This window comes from Musa acuminata, chromosome BXJ1-6 (assembly GCF_036884655.1).
Source record: "Musa acuminata AAA Group cultivar baxijiao chromosome BXJ1-6, Cavendish_Baxijiao_AAA, whole genome shotgun sequence".
In the NCBI taxonomy this organism is placed as follows: Eukaryota; Viridiplantae; Streptophyta; class Magnoliopsida; order Zingiberales; family Musaceae; genus Musa; species Musa acuminata.
Genome location: NC_088332.1, coordinates 1,185,179 through 1,202,692, shown reverse-complemented (window position 1 = coordinate 1,202,692; position 17,514 = coordinate 1,185,179). Strand labels below are relative to the sequence as shown.

The 17,514-nt window shown below is 36.6% G+C and overlaps 1 protein-coding gene and 1 long non-coding RNA gene across 12 annotated transcripts; both read left to right on the top strand.

Moving 5' to 3' along the window:
- The first annotated feature begins 3,976 nt into the window (after positions 1–3,976).
- On the top strand, positions 3,977–8,130 carry LOC103971087 (uncharacterized). The gene is made up of 3 exons (XR_010514717.1): positions 3,977–4,366; positions 6,908–6,989; positions 7,826–8,130. It is a non-coding gene; the product is annotated as an uncharacterized LOC103971087 (long non-coding RNA).
- An 847-nt stretch (positions 8,131–8,977) lies between these two features.
- On the top strand, positions 8,978–17,016 carry LOC135586863 (O-fucosyltransferase 13-like). 11 transcript variants are annotated; one of them, XM_065185774.1, is made up of 6 exons: positions 8,979–9,223; positions 9,290–9,387; positions 11,501–11,571; positions 11,654–11,742; positions 11,830–12,051; positions 16,110–17,016. In XM_065185774.1, exons 1-6 carry the CDS (start codon positions 9,078–9,080, stop codon positions 16,840–16,842), a joined length of 1,359 nt encoding a protein of 452 aa, XP_065041846.1. In that variant the 5' UTR covers positions 8,979–9,077; the 3' UTR covers positions 16,843–17,016. The 11 variants fall into 11 exon arrangements, with proteins under 11 accessions (XP_065041845.1, XP_065041846.1, XP_065041847.1 ...); XM_065185781.1 differs by having other exon boundaries at positions 9,173–9,223; positions 9,290–9,405; positions 11,465–11,571; XM_065185780.1 differs by having other exon boundaries at positions 9,173–9,223; positions 9,290–9,993.
- Positions 17,017–17,514: the final 498 nt, after the last annotated feature.

Sequence of the window (17,514 nt, the reverse complement as noted above, 5' to 3'; positions counted from 1 at the left end):
ATTGTTTCACAATGTTCTCTTTTTATGAGCATTAAATTAAAATTTTGCTGGGAAATTTTTTATAGCCACCATTGTGAGGATATATATAGTCAAAATTTTCCATAAATAAAAAAATTCTCTTTGTCCAAAGCCATTTATTAGATTAAAAAAATAAATTTGAATTAAACCGATCAAAGTTCATACATGAAATTGAATATTAACACAATCAACAAATCATTGTATCGAGAGAAAATATCCATCTCCCTATATTCTAAACAAGAATCAATATAGAGATTTGAAGTTTATAAACATTACAAGCCACAAATACAACCTGAATAATATAATTTTTTGACCCGAATGATATTTTGAACTCTTTATCTCCATTGGTATATCATTAATAGACTAATATTTTCGGTATAAGATTGTATACTGTTAGAGCTAGCCCCAGGATATTTACCAAAGGATAATTTTGGCAACACAACAAGATAATAAAGCGGAAAGAATAAAGCGACAAGAACAAACAAAACACCAGAACACCAGATATACGTGGTTCGGTCAATTGACTTTGACCTACATCCACGGAAGAAAGAGGAGCAAATTACTACTATAAAAGAGGGACACTTACAAATGCCTTAGGAAATGTTCCTAGGCCATAAAACACCTTCAGCTTCCTAAACAAGAAGACTTCAAACCATAAGCAGGTTTTCTTGTGATGCCTGCTGTACTTCTTGTGGTGTCTGTGGTACTTCTCGTGGTGTGTCTGTGGTGTCTAACATCAAAGCTCAGGCCCTTATTTATAGTTCCAAGACGAGACAACAAGTCTGATTTTCCCGATGTGGGACTATGGGACTTGCCAAACTAACAAATCTCCACCTTGGCATGTCCCAACAAAACTTGCTCCACCTTCTTCACAAAAGCCCCAACGGGCAATCACCAACAATGAACACCAACCAAGTCCAAGCACTGCTTGAACTTGTAAACCGGAAGAGGCTTCGTAAACATATCAGCTGAATCGTCCTTCGTATGAATTCTCTGAACAAGGACTTTCCCCTCAGCAATCAACCACTTAGCGGAATTATCACAAGAAACTGCATCTGAATAGGAAGTAGGCTCACCAACTTCACTTGTTTCTTCTGCAACAGACAAAGCATATGCAACCAAATTTGCATACCTTTGTGGTGGTCGAATATTTCTCATATGACGTATATGCCATAATTTGGTGATGTCAGAATCAGACAATGATGATGACGAAACTGCAACTGAACCTGTGACAGTAGTTCCCTGCAGAATATACAAGCTACCAGACCTACAAGCTTTCATAACAATAAGAGCACTTCTAGAAACTTTCATAACTCCACCTTCAGCTGTGTATTTACACCCAAGGGCCTCTAGGGTGCCTAAAGAGATGAGATTCTTTTTCAAATCAGGAACATGTCTAACATTAGTGAGCGTCCTCACAATACCATCATGCATTTTAATTCGGATTGTTCCTCTACCAACAACATCACATGCGGCATTATTGCCCATCAAAACAATTCCACCATTACAAGATTCATATGTGGAAAACAAATCCCTATTGGGACACATGTGATAAGAACAACCTGAATCTAAAATCCATTCATTTTTAGACTTTGTCCTGTCATCAGTAGCAAAGAAAATATTTCCAAAATTCTCATCAGAAGCTACACTAGCTTCAGCGGATTCAATAGTTTTCTCAACAAATTTTTCCTTTTGCTTTAATTTATTTTTCAATTTAAAGCAATCAGATTTAATGTGCCCCATTTTATGACAATATCTGCATTCCAAATTTCTATGTCTGGATTTAGATCTAGATTTAGATCTACTACTGTCAAATTCTCTTTTATCCATTTTATCCCTGACAACCAGACCCTCAGCCTGATTTCCTTTACTTTCCCCAGTGATATCTCTGTCTATTTGCTCCTTAGATTTTAGTGCAGATTTAATTTCCTGATACGAAACTGTTTCTTTTCCATAAATCAAAGTATCACGGAAATACTTAAAAGATTGGGGAAGAGAACACAAGAGCAACAAAGCCTTATCCTCATCATCAATTTTTGCATCTATATTCTCTAAATCCATAACCAAAGAATCAAACTTATCAAGATGCGAGAGTATAGATGTACCTTCAACCATCCGAAGCATATACAGACTCTGCTTCAAGTAGAGACGATTCTCCACTGTCCTCTTCATGTACAAGGCTTTAAGTTTGCCCCATATGCTCTTAGCCGTAGTCTCCGTAGCTACCTCCCGTAAAACCTCATCAGAGAGATTTAGAATGATGCTGGATCGGGCCTTCTTATCCATACCCGCAAGATCTTCTTTTGACGTACCATCTGGAATGTTCTCAGCACCCTGAAGTGCCAAATCAACTCCGTCTTGAACCAGAATGGCCTCCATCTTGAGTTGCCACATGCCGAAGTTGACATTTCTATCGAATTTCTCGACAACGATCTTTGATATTGTCATTGTTGCCAAAAGATCCCAGAACCAGGCTCTGATACCAGTTTGTTAGAGCTAGCCCCAGGATATTTACCAAAGGATAATTTTGGCAACACAACAAGATAATAAAGCGGAAAGAATAAAGCGACAAGAACAAACAAAACACCAGAACACCAGATATACGTGGTTCGGTCAATTGACTTTGACCTACATCCACGGAAGAAAGAGGAGCAAATTACTACTATAAAAGAGGGACACTTACAAATGCCTTAGGAAATGTTCCTAGGCCATAAAACACCTTCAGCTTCCTAAACAAGAAGACTTCAAACCATAAGCAGGTTTTCTTGTGATGCCTGCTGTACTTCTTGTGGTGTCTGTGGTACTTCTCGTGGTGTGTCTGTGGTGTCTAACATCAAAGCTCAGGCCCTTATTTATAGTTCCAAGACGAGACAACAAGTCTGATTTTCCCGATGTGGGACTATGGGACTTGCCAAACTAACATATACTTTCGTTCAATACTTATCCACCACTATGCCAACTTGGTTGTTATACTTATAGTGCTCTATAAAATATAGATTATATCGTTGATGTTTTCTTAATCTAATGAGTGCTTATATATCTTTATATTGAGCACAAGTGGAAGCGTTGTTATCGTAGAAGAGTGTCAACTCTACCTACATATACATATAGGATGATCACATATCCTTTAAATTTGATGATATGTGTATGCATTTATATATATATATATATATATATATATATATATATATATATATATATATATATATATATATATATATATATTTAAGGAGAAACCTTTGACGATTCCTTCCATGATGTGTTATGAGCACATGAATTCATCATCTCCCCTTAGGGTTGGTCATGTGGAAGGTGGGGAGCAATTGCTTTGGTGAGTGGCGTGTAGAGATAGAGTTGGTCGGTGGGGTCTCATGCATTGCCACCAAGCTTTATGTAGAATACAAAATAGTCAATGGCTTTCATCTTTCACTTCAATTTCTTTACCAATAATTAATCGAATGATGTTTCCTTCAAGCTTCCTTACACTGTTTGATCTGATCAATTGATGGTTAGAAAATTATTATAAATTCTATGACAACAATGATCTATGCAGAGGTAGGACTATCTATATTAATGATAGTCTCAAAAGTCAATTGTCACCTTTAAATTTGAAAGATATGTCTCAAAACTGAAGAATACAACTATCAATAACAAAAAAATGAAAGTGTCCATTCGAATATTTGTAATCATAAGAGTGATTTTTATTTATAGCTTAAGATCCTTAATTGCTAAAAAATATTCTTCAAATCAAGAATAATTTTTATTTTAATTATTATTTACATGGCATATCCATTCAATCGATTTTGTGTGGACACATATCAAGTCTTTATTCCTTGGAGGACTTAATCCCATCACCTGTGGACTGAATTTGTCCTTTATAAATTATTACTTTCAATAAATAACAATCATTTTAATCAAAGGTGAGAGGAATCCATCAAACCTATCACAGGAGAACTCTTGCACAGATCACTGTGTTGGCTATGAGTGATGAAGATGAGTTCAACGTGGGAAGTGCCATGCACTGTGATGTACAAGTCATGGACATGGCAATGCATGCATAGAGCAAAAGAACGGCGGTCGAGCAAGATGAACCACTTCTGGATTCGTGCTGCCTCCATGATATGATTCACGTCTCATGATTGATCAGCCTTTTTTCGAGCTGAGGGAGACTGCTTGTTTCGAGCTTCTGCGATTAGAATCTGAGCGCAGAGAGGAAGAGAAAGGAGTTCGATGAGGAGGAACAACACATGGGAGAAGCTGAGGAAGATGTGGGAATGAGAGAAGCTCCATGGAGGGAGCAATAACCGCACACTCCTTGGGGTCTGCAGAAAACCTAAGCCTTCCTCAGGTATCAGCTCTTCTGATTCCGTTCTTACTGGATCTTCTTAAGTGATCATTTTGTCTTTCCTCTCTTTGTTGTTCCTTCTGTTTGTTTCATGTCAAGTTCATCATTTGAGTCTTTTGTGTCTGATAAAGCAGCAATCATAGACACATCATGTAGCCTATCGACAAACAGATTCAGTAGCGCTTTTTGTAGGTGAAGGTTTGATCTGCAGAAAACCTAAGCCTTCCCCGGGCATCAGCTCTCCTTCTGTTCTAGCTTGGTCTTCCCAAGTGATCCTTTTCTCTTTCCTCTTTTTGTTCTTCCTTCTTTTTCATGCCAAGTTCATCACCTAAGTCTTTTCCGAATTATAAGCAGCAACTATAGACATGTCATGTAGACTATCAATACAGATTATTAGTGCCTTCTTTTAGGAGAAGGTTGGTCTGTAGAACCTAAGCCTTTCCTAGGTATCATCTCTCCCTCTTTCCTAGGTCAGGCTTCTGTTCTAGTTAGATTATCTCAAGTGGTCCTTTTCTCTTTCCTCTCTTTGTTCTTCTGTTCTCTGAATCATAAGAAGCTATTAGAAGTTATGCCTTATATAAATCTGATGATTAGACGTAACATGAAGTAATCACAGACATGCTAATACACAGAGGAGAAGGTTTAAATCTTAGGGATTTAGAGATTGATTCTTTTTTATTTTGTCTCTTGCCATGCAGTAATCATAGACATATCATATAGCCTATCAATACAGATTATTAGAGTCTTTCTTGTAGGATGCTACAGATCTAGAAATTGATTTCCTTGCTTCTTAGCCTTGCAGTGTATTGTATATGATCATTTTGGTGGTGTCATGTTGTCATCTCTTTTTTGCTGGAAAGATTTTGGACCAAATGGCTTTCTTTCATGACTGCTTTTCCTGAAAGAGACTGTGAGAGAGATGTAGTGTCCAATTTGGAGATTTAATTTTTCTTTGTTGTTCTTGGTGGCAACTTTAATCTCCATTCCCATGGTTGACTAGACTTTGTTGACAAAAAAGTTTGAACAACTTTTGATTCTTTAGCTTTGTTTCCTTGACATTCATAAACAGCAAGTCTAGATGTTCCTACACAACTTTTTACTGCCTTTCTTTTCCATATATTTGACATCTACTATAAGATTAGTTGATGTTTTAGTTTGTGTTAACTTAATTAAATGTTTCCTGGAATACTGGATTTGTATTTCTGGAGATTGTGCCTTTTTCATTCCATTGAAAACACTGTTAGAATCTGCAAAGTTGCATCTTATTTTGAGGGTTTAAAGTAATTAAGATTTACTCTCTAAGAGATATATATAACACCACCCCCTAAGAGATATATAAGATGCAAACACTGTTAGAATCTGCAAGCACTGTTATAGTTTTATATATATATATATATATATATATATATATATATATATATATATATATATATATATATATATATATATATATATAACACCACCACCTAATGTGTCTTTTCTACAAAGATACTTCAAAATTAGATATCAGAATAGGAGGTAATGGCATACATTATCTCAACACAAGCAGCATTGGAGGAAGAGCACATCTTTTTCAATCACCTCATGCTTCTTGCTGCAAGATTAAGATGTATCAGCAGCACAATACAGGTGAGTGATTGAGATTGAAGTAGGATTGATGTGCAAAATCCAACCACCCTCTCATATAACATTTGTATGAAGATGCTCCAAAATTTTATATCAAAATAGAAAATGATGATGCATGCATTGTCTCAGCACGAGCTGCATTAGAGAAAGAACAAATCTTGATCCTCTCACCTCATGCTTGTTGCTGCAAGGTTCAGATGTATCAGCCAATTCTCCATCACCAGTTTCTAGTGGCAGGCTTCATGTGACTTGTGTGACTTTTAGGATTGCTTTCTTCAAATACTGCTTGTGGCACAGTTTTATCAGCCTATCTGTCAACATTAGAGATCTGCACTGCTGTTAATTAAGAGGATGTGTCAGATGAGACAAACTTTTACAACACTCGACTGGATCATATCTTATCTGACCATAACACCAGAATCATTAAGATGGGAGTCACAGATAACTTGTAATGTCAAGAGTTAAAACATGAACAGTGTCAAATTATAGCTAGCTATGGATTTCAAACCTAACCCTAAGCTAAAATAATTCAACAATAAATTGGATCTTACCATGTCTCATTGGAAATCCAATTCAGATGCAACTTAATGTTCATTATCCAATGTCCTTGAATAACCACTTGATCCAGCAATCCTGTCGATAATCAAATTGGATATTGATTGATCCGCGATCGATATCCATCATATAATTTTTGGGATTATATGCTATGAAAAAGAAAATTCCATATGAATTTGTTTGTATCATTTTGAGTGTGACAATAAAATGATTCTTTTTAAAATGATTCATTTAATTGGAAAAAAAAAATACTGCACATCTATGATTGAGTTTGTTTTAGTCTTAAGAGTGAAATGACACAAGAAATCAATCATACAATCATAATTAACTTTATGGTTTTTCTGCAACTTTGTGATTTGTTAGGAGCAAGTGATTGTGATGAGTGCCAATATGGGATGCAGTCACTGCAGGCAGAGGGTCTCCAAGGTGGTCTCCAAAATGAACAGTAAGAGTTATTATCCTGTGAATTTAAAAGATAATAGCCTATCTAAATAGGTATAGTTTTCCTAACTTCTTGACCATAATATTACCTAGTTAAATTACTTAAAATAAATAAAAATATATATTTAATTGGGTTCAGAATTTTCGGACGAACCGAAAATGTGGTATTCTACATGATTTCGATTAAGTCTATGTCAAAATTTATAAGGTTTTGGATCTATTATATACTCGATTTATCTTAAATTTAATTATTGAGTTAAATTATATTCAAAATTATTTGGGTTATTTCGTTCATTCTTTCCTTTCTACCATTTTAATACAAATTGAGGCACTTTTCATAACATTGAAATAAAAACTACTGTACCACATTTTAAAGAAAAACCTTATAAATCCATGTCAAAATTAAAAATATTCAGAATCTATTGTACAGTCTACCTTAGTTAATTTTAGCCATTGAGTTAAATAATCTTACATTCAAAATTATTTGTGTATCATAACATTTTTCCTTTCCCTTATACAATTCTAATACAAATACAAGTAAATATTGACAACATTGAAACAAACAAATTTACCACTATTCTAAAAGAGATAAGTATTAGATCAGTTTTGAATTGATAAATATTTATAAATTGGGGGATTTTTGCATATACATATTTGCTAAGTTTTATATAACATGCTTTTAATCACAAATTTTAATCATAGTATACACATATATATTTCTACAAACATTAAGATCCTGCAATAATGTCATCGACTATACTAAAATCTAGCTTAATCACTTTATATATATATAATATTTCAAACATGAAATTAATAATTTTGTCATATATTTTTTTATAGCAGGCTTGGTGGATTACATGGTGGATTTGCAAAAGAAAGAGATCACAATGAGGGGGGTTGTAGAGACCAAGAAGAGGAAGGTGCATCCTAATCACACAAGGAAGAAGAAGACACTAAGAAGCTTCTTGGGCTTCTTTAGACAGAAATGTTGTTATTGCTAGTTTCATTAGTTGTGGAGTAACTCTTCCCACCAAATTAGGATTCATGTTGACACCCATTGTGAGTGTTGATGTGATTAGCTGAAAAAATATTTGTAGACCTTGTAACTAGTAGTATTTGATTTATTATTAAATCAAAATTATAATTAAAAAATTAGGTTTTTTAATGATACGAGCATCATGATATATGGATGGAAGTCATATGATCTACATTTCATCATCATGTGATTAACTCATCATTGATCGATATATGATCCACATTTCATCATTATATGATCGACACATCATCATCATCACGTGATAGAAGTCATGTTTGATATATATTGTGATCATATATATACATATTATATACGATCATCATGTATAATATGTCAATTCAATTGGGATCGACACGTCCTCAATCCCATTTGGATAATATGGGATTCTGACCAAAGCTAAGATTGATAATTATAATATCATTTTGGGAGGATCTTTTTTCTTTCGGACTTATCTTTGACTCTCCAAAATGGCTTCCAAAAATAATTTGGTTGAGATATGAAATCTTTATATATATATGTATGTATATATATATATATATATATATATATATATATATATATATACATATATATATATGTATATATATATATGTATATGTATATATATGTATATATATATACATATTTATATATATACATATATATATGTATATATATATATTATATATGTATATATATATATTATATATGTATATATATATATGTATATATATATATATATGTATATATATACATATATATATATATGTATATGTGTATATATATATATGTATATGTATATGTATATATATATGTATACATATATATATGTATATATATATGTATGTATACATATATATATGTATACATATATATATGTATACATATATATATGTATACATATATATATGTATATATATATATATATATATATATGTATATATAATCTTTTTTTTGAAGGCGAGAAGAATAAATAAGAGAGTGGCTAAAGAGATCAGTAGATCTCTCGAGTTGCGGGCTGTGGCAACGGCCGTGGGAGTAGCAGCAATAGTCCTCGAGGGTATTGAAGCCGTCTTCATGTCGTCGTCGACCCAATGGCACCACCAAATACATCCCCTGCTCCGCCGCCACAGCTTCCCCTTGCTCCTCCTCCCCATCCTCCTCCTCGTTGCCGCCCTCCTCTTCTCTCCCTCCGCCCCCAATCGCTTCATCTCCTCCTTCGGGTGTGTTCCAGATCTCGCTATTTCCTTCTTCCTTGTCCCATCGTCTTTTATCTCGCTTTCCGACAGGTATTTCTCGCCGGAGGTGGCCGACACCGACATCTGGAGCGCGCGCCGGGTCGTGGATTGGAGGCCGTGCGTTTGGTGGAAGAATGCTTCCTTACCTGGTCTGATCCATCATTAGGGTTAGGGTTAGGTTTTGATTTGTTGTTTTTGAAGAAAATAATAGAATATAAAAGAATAATTATTGAAGAAGAGAAAAAGTTTTATTGAAGAGATGAAAATGCTTAAATACATTAACATGTTCCCTCTCCTATTTATACAAATTAGGAGAAATGATTTTCCTCAACAGAATAGAGGGTTTTTCTCAACAGAATAGAGAGATTTCCTCATATAGTTGGGGAAATCTTATCTTCTATCATGCCCCCGCAAGATGGTGTTCCGGATAAGGATACCAATCTTGGATCGATGCAAAGAATAGTTTACAAGTGAGAGACTTCGTGAATAGGGCAAGAGCAGATCGTTGCTACTGTTGCGATTGCTGTTGCTGTGAGGGCACAGATGTTTCCTTCGTTCTTCTTAAGTTTGCCCTTCGTTCTTCTTAAGTCCATCGACTGTTGGCAGATCAGCGAAGGCAGCGAAGGCTACCGCGGTGAGGAAGATGAGGATTGGCCGTGGAGTCTCTTAGGAATGTGGCTGCAACGACGCTGGTCGCTGGTCGAAGACAAGGGCGAAGCTTCGCTTTTCTCAACGACGTTGGTCGCTGGCCAAAGGTAAGAGTGAAACTTCGTTTTTCTTACTGCTCTGATACCATGAAGAAAATAATAGAAGATAAGAACAATTATTGAAGAAGCTTTATTGAAGAAGAGAAGAAACTTTATTGAAGAAATGAAAATGTTTCAATACATTAACATGTTCCCTCTCCTATTTATACAAATTAGGAGAAAAGATTTCCCTCAACAGAATAGAGGATTTTTCTCAACAGAATAGAGAGATTTCCTCATAAAGTTGGGAAAATCTTATCTTCTATCATGCCCCCGCAAGATGGTGCTTCTGATAAGGATACCAATCTTGGATCGATGCAAAAAATGGTTTACAAGCGAGAGACTTTGTGAGTAGGGCAAGAGCATATCGCTGCTACTGTTGCGATTGCTGTTGCTGTGAGGGCACAGACGTTCCCTTCGTTCTCCTTAAGTCCGCCCTTCGTTCTCCTTAAGTCCACCGACTGTTGGCAGATCAGCGAAGGCAGCGAAGGCTACCGCGGTGAGGAAGATGAGGATTGGCCGTGGAGCCTCTTAGGAATGTGGCTGCAGCGGCGTTGGTCGCTGACCGAAGACAAGGGCGAAGCTTCGCTTTTCTCAACGACGTTGGTCGCTGGCCAAAGGCAAGAGCGAAACTTCGCTTCCCTAACTATACGAGGAAATCTCTCTATTCTGTTGAGAAAAATCCTCTATTCTGTTGAGGGAAATCCTTTCTCCTAATTTATATAAATAGGAGAGGGAATATGTTAATGGATCGAAGCATTTTAATTTCTTCAATAAAGCTTATTCTCTTTTTTAATAAAACTTCTTCAAGAATTATTCTTATCTTCTATTATTTTCATCATGGTATCAGAGCAGTGAGAAAAGCGAAGTTTCACTTTTGCCTTTGGCCAGCGACCAACGTCGTTGAGAAAAGCGAAGCTTCGCCCTTGTCTTCGACCAGCGACCAACGCCACTACAGCCACATTCCTAAGAGGCTCCACGGCCAATCCTCATCTTCCTCACCGCGGTAGCCTGCGCTGCCTTCGCTGATCTGCCAACAGTCGGTGGACTTAAGGAGAACGAAGGGCGGACTTAAGGAGAACGAAGGGAACGCATGTGCCCTCACAGCAACAGCAATCGCAATAGTAGCAACGATCTGCTCTTGCCCTACTCACGAAGTCTCTCGCTTGTAAACCATTCTTTGCATCGATCTAAGATTAGTATCCTTATCAGGAGCACCATCTTGCGGGGGCATGATAGAAGATAAGATTTTCCTAACTATATGAGGAAATATCTCTATTCTGTTGAGAAAAATCCTCTATTCTGTTGAGGGAAATCCTTTCTCCTAATTTGTATAAATAGGAGAGGGAACATGTTAATGGATTGAAGTATTTTCATTTCTTCAATAAAGCTTCTTCTCTTCTTCAATAATTGTTCTTGTCTACTATTATTTTCATTAGTTTCTATCCTGAAGCCACCTTAAACTGGATTTCTATGGCAGCGGGTTTCCATTTGGTTTTTTGTTGAAATGCTGCAGCTCTGCCCGCGAAGACCAACGGTTATATCCGGGTGGATTGCTACGGCGGCCTCAATCAGATGAGACGAGATGTTCGTGTCATCCTCTCTATCGATTTATTGTATTCTTGATGCTTGATGAGTGAATTGGTGTTACTTTTTTTGTTGGTTGTAGTTCTGTGATGGCATTGGGATAGCTCGGATCCTAAATGCGACTCTAGTCTTGCCCAAGTTTGAGGTGGCGGCTTACTGGAATGAGTCGAGGTATGGTTGTGGAAGTGCTCAAAGAGTACACTTGATGTTATGGTGTGTAGTGAATTAGTGCTAATTGGATGTTTTCATTTTGATCAGTGGCTTCGCCGATGTGTTTGATGTAGACTACTTTATTCAACAAACGCAAGGTTTCGTGGAAGTTGTGAAAGAGTTGCCAGAGGAAATCACATCGAGAGAACCCTTTAGGGTGGACTGCAGCAAACGCAAAGGCCAATTTGATTATGTTGAAGGAGTGCTCCCTGCTCTGCTGGAACATCGCTATATATCTCTAACGCCAGCTATGAGCCAGAGAAGAGATAGGTATTTGTTTAAACCTTATGATGCAGGAAACCATATTGTTGTTTGCCTGAGTATCACTATATAAATTAGACTTGCTTGAGTCCATGCTTCTGCAGGCTGTTTAACAGCTACGTTAATTGGGTACCATATATTCAGCCTTTAAGATCTGTTTTTTTAATGATGCTTTGTGTACATAATTCTTATTTGAGTGATAGAGCAGCAATTCGATTGGGCTTTTCTGACCTTTTCTTTTTTCCTTTTTCACAAAAACGTTATACATTTCTTATCAAGTTTGGGAAAGAAATACAATGTTTTGTTTTCTTAGTGTTAATTTGGGTATGATGAAAAATACAATAAGTTGGTGAGTTGTCACTTTCATTTGTCTGGTACGAATCATCTCCATCAATGGTCAGACCTGGACACAACCATAAACATAAGAACATAGGGACGCATATCATTTTCTTTTGCTTCATGTGCCCCACACATAAAGATGATGAAACACATTAAATTCTCTCTGTTAGCTAGTGCAGTTACTCTGTGTTAAAAAAGATCATGAGACATGCAAAAAAAAAGTTCCTTCCAACAAACCTGCTGATAATGTGAAGTGATTTCCTGCGCCAGTTGTTGTAAGGCTTACCGCAGACTAGGCAATTCTTAGGGCTTGTTGTGATATGTGAACTTGTATTGTTGTTGCCATGTGCGAAGATGATGAAAAGCAATATTTGTAGTGATTTGGGGACTCTTGCTCCAGGAAGTTATTGTTGTTTAGCTATGATGTAAAGCAAAATCAGGAATGCAGAATCATCTTTGAGCCCTGACACCTGTATTACATAATTTACATTCATTTCTAGTATTTCATACTTTTGTTTCCCATCTGTCCAATAATATCTCAGAAGAGGCTGTTTAATCATTAATGTATTCAAATAATAAGTTAATTTGTTATTTCCTGTGACATAATCCATCTACATAGATTCAACTGTAAAACTATGTTGGATTTCTCCAATTTGTTGCAAGGATTTGTATAGATTGCATTCAATTGATGATGGATATAGGCCTTTCATGTACTATGCCATTTCTAGTTGCAGGCTCTTTCATTATAGTCTTTCATCGTGTTACAAATTTAGAATTACTTTCATTGAAAAGGAATACAAGAATTCCGCTAATCTCTGTGTGACCCCCATATATTGAACTTTGAATGAGACAAGAAACTAATCTCTCAGGTTCCAAACAACTACTGAGATTCTAAAACTCGTGAGAAGACGTCTTATCGATTTTGATGACCAGGTAGTTTGTCCTACCATGTCTTTTCTTGGATAGAAGGATCCCATAAAATGATTTCTTGCTGGAAATTTAATTTCTATTCCTCCCACTTAAGTTGGTATAACACTAGAACATCATAACATTTAGATGATTTTAAGATCTCTGGAAAAAAAAAATGTTTCTCTTATGTAGACTCTTCATATCTATTTTGATAGAAATATATGTCTACCTTCTTCTATGTGTTCTCCAGCCTATATTTCATAGAACCATACCACACATACTGCATTTTGAAGCAGCAGAAAGAAACAAAAAGGGACTAAAACTGTTTGTTGTTTGTGGAAAATAAAAAACATCCTGAAGGCTTTTCCACTGGATTCCTTGCAACTAAAAGCATCTTTTTAACAGCTCTATTTGCTTCTCTTCATGAAATATTATTAGTGCTTATTTTGTATCTTGCAAACCGAACTATCTGTTGACTGTGACCTACATGAAATTTTGCAACTGTGACACTGCATTTGACTGTGGAAGTACAATCATGACACTGTAATTCACTCTGATGAAAGCTTCATGCCATTACCATTCGCTTTAACAATACAATTATGAGACTCTAATTCAGTTTGCTGTACTTGATACTATTTGGGTGTTTGTAGCCTGCAGTGGTTACCCTGAAGCTTGAGGTTCTAGGAGGTAAAAGCAGATCAGATCTGCTGGCTACTTATTTTATTTTTGTTCCTAATTGGATCTGTCTGTGGTTGTTCCTACGAGAGCATATGATAGTAATGAGGTGGAAAGAATACCTACTAGAGAAGACAAAAAAAAAGTTAATTATACAGATAAGAGGCCTGATACCACTTCTAATTTTGTTTTCTTTGTGAAATTCTCGAAACCATCCACTCTTTCTTTTTGCATTGTCCCACTTCTGAATGGTATAAGGTGATTTTTGTGTTCCAGAGAGGATGTTGTTGGTATCTATTCTAATATAATTGGTGTTAGGCATTCATGTTAGATTAAATTGTGAATTCATTTGCCATTTGAAAGGATTTTTTAAATTCGTACAACAATTTAAATACTCCTAAAAGTAGAACCATGACCTAGTTTTAAAAAAGAAATATTATATGTAGAATCAAGACACAACTTTTTGATTGTAAGTCAAATATAGTCACCAAGTCAAATATAGTCACCATATAAAGCCTGCAACAAACAAGCATAAAATCTAGGTAAAAAAAAAACTAAGCTTATGTTGGAAAAGAAAAACAATCCCTATAGGAAGCCTTAATAAAACATGTTTAAGATCAAGGTTTGAAATTTCGTACCATACTGGTGTATCGAGCTTTGTTTGATATGGTACGGTACGTCGTATCGAGCTGTACGCTAGGGCGTACCAAACGGTACACCTAAAAAAAAATATATATATATATAATTAATATATATAAAAATATAAAATATCAATATAAAAAATAAAAACAAATATAAAAAATATTTTTAAAAAGGTGTACGTAGCCTCGACGACATCGCCTCCTCCTCCTCTTCTCCTTGTCGCCTCATCTGTAGCATTCGACAAAGAAGGCGGCGAAGACATCGAAGGCCGTAGACGACTCTGGCCTTGGGCAAAGAAGAAGGCCGCAGAATTGCAGACGAGACGATGAAGGACTCTTCCACTACTTTAACCGCCGCCTCCAGATCCTCCTCTTTATGACTCTCCTCGTCGTTACCTCCTGGATTAGGATCGTCGAGGGAGGGCAACGTCGGATCGGGATCGAGAAAGGGTGTGGAAACAAGTTCGTGTCGAGGTTCTCCCTCTTCTTCGAATGCCCTCTCCTTCTTCCTTCTTCGACGCTTCTCCCTCAGCCTCGCTGCAGCCAAGCCACTATATCGAGTGGACTGCCCGGTAGCGGGTGGTCCGCGTATCGGTTCACGGGCGGTACGATTCGAAATCGCTAACCTTGTTTAAGACTATATGATCTTGTTTAATTTTTGACCAAGGATTGTAGTGCAGGGTGTCAATGTCATGCCCTCAAATAGTCACCATGTGCCATGCAAAAAACTGATACATGCCAGGTTGCTGGTAGCTCATATCCTTCAATGTTATGCCTTTGGGTAAGCTGATGGCCCTTCTCAAGGGGTATATAGAGCATTTTAATAAGTCAATATCATGATAAAAGTGCATAAGCAACTCTTTTTTATGTTGGTTACCTAGTGATGATCCAATACAATAAAATAGAGTACAAAAAGCTGTAGATGGAATTTTATTTAACACCTAGATTTTCATGATGTTGTTGAAAAAGCTATGCATTATTGAAGATTAATAGCCCTTGATAAACTTGGTAAAAAATTATAGCAACATCCTATAATTGCTTAATTTGGTTGCAGATATGTGATTCCTTTTATATCACAAGCTGACTTTTTCAATGAAATCAACTGTAGCTAATGAATATGCAATGTATTTCAAACAGTACTATGAGACTTGTACTGGAACCTTTTTCCTCGAATTCTGCTTCAATCGTATATATCTGGTTCGAGGTGTTTCAGAGTAACAGTGAAACACTGTGTGATTCATGCAATATCCTGTTGAGACACTGGCTAACTTTGTTAAACTATTTCATTAATTATTCATAGGAATCAGATCACATGGTCTTATTTGCCATCAGGACTATATTTTGTTCTGTTCATTTCCGATTGAGTAGAAAGTTGTGTTTTCTAATTTCCTCTGTATCTTGAAAATTGAACTCCTTTTCTGTTTTTCTATAATTCTTGTTTAAAAGGAAGTTATGCACTCAGTAGAAATATGTTGGATCTCACTGATATTGTTTTTAATTAAGGTATCCAGTATATGCTAAGGCTGCTCTTTGTCAAGGGTGTTACAATGCGCTGCGCCTTAACAAGGCCTTGGAGGCTAAAGGTTCCGAGCTCTTCAAGGCAATACCAAAACCCTTCCTCACCTTACACCTCAGATTTGAACCAGACATGGTGGCCTACAGTAAATGTGACTACCCTGGACTCTCTTCCACGTCCTTGGCTGCTATCGAAGCAGCACGAGGGGATAGAAAATCATGGACCGGTGATGCTGCACGCAGTTGGAGGAATCGTGGGAAATGCCCTCTGACTCCAAAAGAAACAGCATTTATCCTCCAATCTCTTAAAATCCCTACAAACACAACAATCTATTTGGCAGCTGGAGATGGTCTCCTCGAGATGGAAGGCTTCACATCAGTTTACACCAATGTCTACACTAAATCTTCCCTCTTAAACAGCAAAGATTTTAATCTCATGCACGGCAACACGAAAGCTGCCCTGGATTACTATGTTTCGATCAACAGCAACGCATACATTGCAACTTATTTTGGAAACATGGACAAGATGGTATCGGCAATGAGAGCAGCGAATGTACATTACAGAACATTGGCTTTGAGCAGGAGGGCTTTTGCAAATCTTACAGCACTTGGGCTGGAAGGGGTGGAGTTGGCTGATGCTTTGTGGAAGTCTCACAGAGAAGATTTTGTCACGGGGAGGGGCACTGCTTTGCCTGATTGTTTTTGTGAATCTACTTTGTGATACTTTTCACTCATGTGCTTATGATATTTGGATCTGTAATTTTAACAAGTTCTTTTTCTTATATTTAGGACAAGAGAACATTTCAAGGCAAGTGTTTTTTGTTCGTCATGGCCAGGTATCAAAATGTTAAACAACACTCAAGAAAACAGCTATTATACTGAGGTATTCCTGTCATTAGTAGTGTACAAAGTTGATGGTACATGGGGCAGAAATCGTATCCATTTCGTTATTGGCATCAGATGTTATCATTTCTTTTATTCGCAAGCAAACGATAAGTGGTAACGGTGATTTGATAATATATTAACTTCAAAATTCTATGATAGATAGTTCCATACTCTCGACGATCAAAATAGTGCATGATAATTGGAGGAGGATCATCTGATAATCTTCAGACATCTTTTTATTTTATTTTGCAGTATTGAATCCATTTGAAGAAGGGAGTGATGCTTATCGATTGAAAGTAGTGCATGAACACATCAAAATGTTTTACTTCACTAGTCCCTGTTAAGGTCCTTACCCACTGCACTACGATATATATGACTGGCTCATCTCCCTCGAGCTAATTTTCCAATTCATACTCATCCCCACCGCCCGCCCCCATTAGGAGGACAAAGAACAAAGTGATTCGTCGGCGGCTATTAAAGCATCTATCATTCTGGAGTGGGGCCCTTT

Coding starts and splice junctions, on each gene's coding strand:
- LOC135586863 (XM_065185773.1), top strand. CDS start 9,078: ATGTCGTCGTCGACCCAATGGCACCACCAAATACATCCCCTGCTCCGC. Junction 11,572..11,653: donor TCAATCAGATGAGACGAGAT/GTTCGTGTCATC, acceptor TGTTGGTTGTAG/TTCTGTGATGGCATTGGGAT. Junction 11,743..11,829: donor GCTTACTGGAATGAGTCGAG/GTATGGTTGTGG, acceptor CATTTTGATCAG/TGGCTTCGCCGATGTGTTTG.